Genomic DNA, 6,046 nt, shown 5'->3' on the forward strand with positions numbered 1-6,046 from the left:
TGGCTCCGCCCCGGACCGGCGGCTCCGTTCCCCTCCGGGCGCCAGCAGAGCTCGCCTTCGCCCCGCACGCCGGGCCCGTGTACTCCGTGAGCTGCTCGCCCTTCCACAGGTGAGTGCTGGAGGTAACGCCGGCCCTGCCCCTCGGAGCCAAGCGCTGCCCGGCTCTAAACAGGCGTTTTACAAACAGCCTGCAGGGGGGCGTGTCCATGTCCTAAAAAAAGAGTCACCTGCCGTTGGGAACTTGATGGAGTAACTTCCCGCTGTTGGAGAAGCACCATCCCCTGGCTCTGGTGATGCTGCACGTAGGCACAACACGAGTAACTGCACCCAGGGCAGCATAGAGCATTAGCACCTTCCCTACATCATCTGAGACGTTAATATTAAAAAGCAATTTTAAAAATGAGGGGAGAGAGATGAAAAAGTAATTTATTTGTCCCTGCTTAAGTGATCCGCCCATCAGAAATCTTACCAGCAGCTGCCTGGATTTTAATTAGAGGCTCCCATCTCTGCCTGCAGTTACCCACCGTCCATGGCAGAGGCCCCAAGCCATGTTTCTGTGAAACATGCTGATGGCCCACGTTTGCATTTAATTTGCATGAGACAAACAGCTCGAACAATGCTCGACTGTAGATCAGCACTTCTTGGGCATCCCTGGCCCACAACCCACCAGCAATACTCAGTGGACACTCATTAAGCCTAATTGAGGGCAGTAACAAAGCTGCATCTCCACAGCGTATGTCTCAGGAACAGCTGCCTTGGGAAGCACAGTCAGACCTTTGCAGAGCAGCACTGCTGGCCAGGGTCGTGCTCCTTCTGTGAATTTTGTTCTTTTATCTTTAGCCATAAAGCCAAAAAAGTTGTTTTTTGCCTTCTCCCTCCCTCAGGAACCTCTTTCTGAGCTGCGGGACGGATGGACAGGTTCACTTGCACTCCATGTTGCAGACACAACCCCTCGTTTCTCTTCAGCTGTCAGAGAAGTACCTGTTCTGTGTGCGCTGGTCTCCGGTTCGACCACTGGTCTTTGCAGCTGCCTCCGGGGAAGGCAAGTAACAGCAGGTGCCTCTTCTCAGACAGAAAATGAAGATTGTGCTGAGTACAAATTATGACAAGTCCGTTGTACCCATTAGCATTTCCCCCAAGCAGAGCAGGGAGCAATGTTTGTACTCTGCTATTAGTATAGCAAAGTGATTTCTGACTAGCAGGACAACTTCAGCCACGGTTATTTTTCACTTTTGATGACACCTTCTGTTGCCACCACCCTTCTTAGGGACAGAACAGGCCAAAACTTGCCCAGCTTACTGGGTACTGACATTTAGAACTAATGGTTTAAACCAATATTTTTTTCCTAGAAAACTGCCCAAACATTTTTGAGTTCAGGAATGAAGATTTCACAGAATTTGGCCAGCTGGCTTCAGGTCTGACAGCAGGATAGACCTGCAGTGCCGTGCAGTGATGGCATCTGCCACAGCTGAGACACCCTCAGGGGGAAGGGGAAACAGGGTACAAAGAGCAGCTCTTGATTTCCAGACAAGCAGACGCTGGTGTGCTGTTGAACACCCGGGATGAACACGTCCCTCTCTTGCAGGAGCCGTGCACCTCGTGGACCTCGGGAGGAGCTCCCGCAAAGCCGCCGTCTCCATCAGGCCGGCCGCGGGCGAGCGCCCCGTGTACTGCCTGGAGTTCAACCCCAGGCACAGGCAGCTCCTGGCAGCAGGGGATGCTGCCGGCACCCTCAGGGTCTGGCAGCTGAGTTCGGACTTCACGGAGCAGGGGCCCAGGGAGCTGCAGCAGCTGGAGCAGCTGGCGAGCGAGACCACGGACTGAGGCGGCAACACGAGCAGCGCCGTGAAGCTCCTTCCTGCTCTGGCTCCAGAAGCTGCCCACTCACCTCTTCCACAGCACTGGCCTGTAAAACACCCCGAACTGTCACAGCTGGAGTCTCATCCACCCAGCAGTTAATGGTGCATTTAGCCATTAAACAGGAGATATGTGGTTCGACCAGTAACTTTTATTGAAGCACACTGCAATGTTTGTTTTCCCTAAGAGTTTTAAGCTAAGCAGTTTAAGGTTACATCATAAAGTAACATTGATTATTGTAGAGCACAGAGAAAGAGACACATGCAGAGCTACAGTCAGCAAACGTGAGCATGTCCTTCGCATCTTTTGTACTAGTGTTTCAGATCAATTCACAAAGAGTGAACGTGTAAATTCTATGTAGTCGTAGGCAGAGGGGAGCTCCCTGCCCTTGCCGTCCATGTAGGGCTTCATGTGAGAAATGCAGTAATCGGCTTGTTCCCGGGTCAGGTTCTGAAAGACAAAGAGAGGGTGGAGGTGGAGGTGGGCACTGGGAGGCTGCCCTCCCCCTGCCAGGGGCACACGGCTCGGGGCAGAAGCTGGAGTGGCAGAACTACACCTGCCTGGCAGGGAGGTGCTCAGGCTGTCAGCACCTGGTTAAGGGCTGGAAGGTCTGACCTGAGCCTTCCCACCAAAGAGAAGATGGAGCAGGTAACTGATACAAGGAAGTGCAACCTCTTTATGTCTCTGCCAGCTGGTGGGACTGAGACAGGAAAAACTTGCTGTCTTGGCAGGTGATGTTCACACTCTCTAAGCTCAGGCTTGAATTTCTCCTTTGAATCACTGTCTGGAGAAACATCTCCCTCTAGTCTCCCAAATGATGAAAGGAAAGGATCAGTGTCTGAGGACAGGCCCAGCAAATGCACCCCCTCCTTCCCAGGCCTTGGAGCAGCTCTTCCTTTACTCAGCCCGAGCAGCTCTTTGGCAGTTAAAGCTTTTCCTCCTCCTCTATAGAGCCAAGAAAGCAGATGGGTAGGGCTGCTGCCATCACTTCTGTTTGCTGCAGAGGATACCCTGGCCACTTCAGAACTGACTCAACCACAGGGCCATGAACCTCCAAGCCATTAGTGCTGGGTAGCAGTCTGTAAACACAAATCCTCCATGTGTTCCTGCTGGGTCAGGACTTACTTGGTAGAGCTCCTCCTTGGTCACATAGGGCTTCCCCTCCGAGCTGAGGGCGCGGAACGCGCTCTCGATCTCCTCGCTGGATTTCACGTTCTCCGTTTCTCTGCTGATCATGAAGGCCATGTACTCCTGGAGCGAGACGTGCCCGTCCCTGCCGGCGAAACCCAGCCTGTCAGCAGCACTGCCCCAGCACCCGGGGCTGCCACGGCCCCAGAGGGGCTCCGGCTTCTCCACCAGGAGTGGAAGTCTGAACTCCGGAGACTGTCAGCACCAGATCGCTTTCTAAAGTGAATTTCTCCTTCACAAGTGTCAGTCTTGCCTTCCTAAAGACTCTTCCTTTGTTGTGGAAACAGCCATAGACTCTCCACAACAGAGGGAGCACAGATCTCAGGGTGAGAGGCCACCCAGCCAGCTCCTCAGAGGAGACTGATAAAATACTTCACAATAGGAAAAGAAAAGGTGCAGCCCACGTACCTGTTGGGATCTACAGTGTCAAGAATAGACTCAAACTCTGGGTCTGGCTCTCCTTCCTCAACCATAGGCAGGTCGTAGCCGAGAGAGCGCAAGCAGGACTTAAACTCCTGGTGATTAAGTCGTCCAGATTTGTCCTTATCAAAGTGCCTAAAACCAAAACCCACATTTTTAAGTGTCAGTTGGTGAGTCCTGAAAGCTATAAAGTGGGCTGAAAACCAGAACAGACTATAACAAGCCCACTATCCTGGACAAACGAGCTCCATTCAAACAGTTCTAACATACAGAAGCAGTAAGCACAAATTCTTTACTTTGCTCAAAAATCATTCAAACAATGGCCGTATTCCCAGCTGGAATTCATTGGCAGTCCCGGTTCCTGCACCACTGTGCCCAGGAGAGGCTCCCACTGCCGCGGCTGGCCCCGCCAGCCCGTGCCTCCCCCAGCCAGCAGCGGGTGTCCCTGGAGGCTCCTGCCATCTGGCAGAGATCAGAGCAGCTCAGCACAAAGTTGGGCCGACAACAAAGGAGCTACGAACAGATTGGTCAGAGAACCCCTGAACAGGAGCCGCCCACGCGCCAGAAATCCCCCCCCAGCATTCCTCTGGCACACGTCCCCTGCCACTCACTTGAACATCATGCTGAACTCCTTCAGGGCCTCCTCGGTGACTCCAGTTGTGTTTCTGGAAAAGAGGAAGCAAAGCTCATGAACAGTTCCTGAACTGCAGAACTCTGTCTGCATCAGGAGGTGAGGACAAAGAAGACATTCCATCACCACAGCTCAACAGGACGAGTCCATCTCCCTGAGCTCTCATCACGGCTAACAGCCAGCAGGAACTGCCTCCAAAGCTGCTGCCTTCATCCCTCTGAGGGGGGCCAGGAGAGGGTGGGGATTCACATGCTCACTACACTCCTCAGAGCAGAGGAGAGGCTCCTGAGCACAGACACGGGCACGGTGCCTCCTGTCCTGTGTCCCCCAGGTCAGACAGGCTTCACACCGCGTGGCGGAGGCCGTACCGAGCCTGAATCTGCTGTTCCAGGTTGTGCTGCATCCTCATCCCCAGCTGGTCGAGCTGGTCCCACTGCTGCGCCAGCCCCACGGTGCTGTGTTCTGTGTATTTGTTGTCCAAGATAAGTGCCTCTTCCATGGCTGCCCCAAGGTCCTCAATCTTCTTCAGCTGGCTCCTCATAGCTCGGATCTCCTGGTGCTTGCGCTGTTAGGAGGGAGCCAAGAGGAGAAAATGAAGGAGTGTAAAAACAAAACTCCTTAAAAACTCAGAACATAGGCTGGCAGGGTCACACTCCTCTTCTGCCTGGATTGTACATACATATGCTTGGGATTATAGAATACTGAATAGAACAGTTTTAAAAACAATGTCCTTCTTCACAGACACTACTGGAAACCAAGAGGGATTGCAAACCAGTTCCTGAGACAAAAACCTCTTACTAGGAAGCATGCTGAAAATACTGTATCTTCTCTGCCCTAACCCCACTCATTTAGAGAAAAGAACAAGGAAAACTACATCAGAGTGTTGTTTAATGACTTGTGATGTAAGCAGACATCAGATACGTTAATAGGTAATCCCACAGGCCTCTTCAGTGCTTAAAATGTGTAAATCCAGTAAGGTTTTGCCACACAATTACAGGCACTTCCACTCCCCCCATGTTCCCAGGTCACCAGCTGGGAAGGGTCTGCCTGGAGAGGTGAATGTTGCTTACCTTAGTAGCTTCCAGCTGTGATTCCAGTGTTCCTGATTCCTCCACCATGCAGGACCTAAACACAGAACCCCAGTGAGAAAACACTCTTCTCCCATGAAAATGGCAGGTGGGGCTTGAAATTAACAGTCCTTCCTCAGAATTAAAAAAGTCCTTACAGCAGTATTAGTCTCCTGTAGATAATTAAACTTTTTTTTTTTTTTTTGTGTTTTGTGTATTCTGACTCATCCTATTTCAGACTGACACATGGACATCTTGTTAGATTCTCATTTCTTTGTACAGTTAATTTCTAGCCCCATTGGAAAGGCGACACCATCAGCAGCCACACTTCATGCCAGACCCAAAGCACCCGCCTCACGGGAACTGAGGAAATTAGAGAGTTGGTGCAGTCCCACCCCGCCGTGCCCAGCACACACACACACAACTACAGGTGATTCACAGGCTGAATGCACCAGCAAGGTGCAGGAGCTCTACAGAGGTGTGTTACTTGGGGATAAAATGGGGAATAGAGACCTTGACAACTACTGGGTTTGTTTAAAAGTAACCTCAGTGTGGCATAATCTCTGCAGAAAACGAGAGAGCTCTCCCCAAAGCTGTGGCTGGTGGACAGTTGCCTTTCCCACCCCACCTTTTCTGTCCTGCACTGAGAAACTGAGGCACAGCCACTCCTCTCAGTCCAGCTTCCTCACTGAGCTCCCTGGCACGCTGCAGCCCCCACACCAGCACACGAAGATCACCACTGGGGTGATGGTCTCCAGGATCTACTTCATATGGACTAGCTACAGAAAGTCTCTGGATGCTGCTTTTTCCCCCTAAGCAACCTCTAAGGAGCTGCGTTTCAGAATCTCTGTCCTTCCAGGACGTGGGGTGAGAGTTCCTGCTG

At 52.0% G+C, this 6,046-nt stretch overlaps 2 protein-coding genes across 2 annotated transcripts in view; one reads left to right on the top strand and one right to left on the bottom strand.

Moving 5' to 3' along the window:
• Positions 1 to 5: 5 nt before the first annotated feature.
• Positions 6 to 1,824, top strand: LOC103772839 (WD repeat-containing protein 34-like; the record flags this gene model as incomplete). The annotated part of the gene is made up of 3 exons (XM_008940183.1): positions 6 to 109; positions 885 to 1,042; positions 1,586 to 1,824. Coding segments are annotated over 3 exons (501 nt in total), but the record flags the coding sequence as incomplete, so codon positions are not given.
• A 164-nt stretch (positions 1,825 to 1,988) lies between these two features.
• Positions 1,989 to 6,046, bottom strand: part of SPTAN1 (spectrin, alpha, non-erythrocytic 1) — a gene marked incomplete at its 5' end in the record, with an annotated part of 19,255 nt that continues 15,197 nt past the window's right edge. The window contains 6 exons of the mRNA XM_008940185.1: positions 1,989 to 2,307; positions 2,983 to 3,130; positions 3,454 to 3,600; positions 4,077 to 4,130; positions 4,465 to 4,661; positions 5,167 to 5,221. Coding sequence (XP_008938433.1) covers positions 2,182 to 2,307; positions 2,983 to 3,130; positions 3,454 to 3,600; positions 4,077 to 4,130; positions 4,465 to 4,661; positions 5,167 to 5,221 — 727 coding nt within the window. The remainder of the gene's footprint in view (positions 2,308 to 2,982; positions 3,131 to 3,453; positions 3,601 to 4,076; positions 4,131 to 4,464; positions 4,662 to 5,166; positions 5,222 to 6,046) is intronic.

The sequence above is a fragment of the Merops nubicus genome, unplaced genomic scaffold (assembly GCF_000691845.1).
Source record: "Merops nubicus isolate BGI_N331 unplaced genomic scaffold, ASM69184v1 scaffold30935, whole genome shotgun sequence".
NCBI lineage: Eukaryota > Metazoa > Chordata > Aves > Coraciiformes > Meropidae > Merops > Merops nubicus.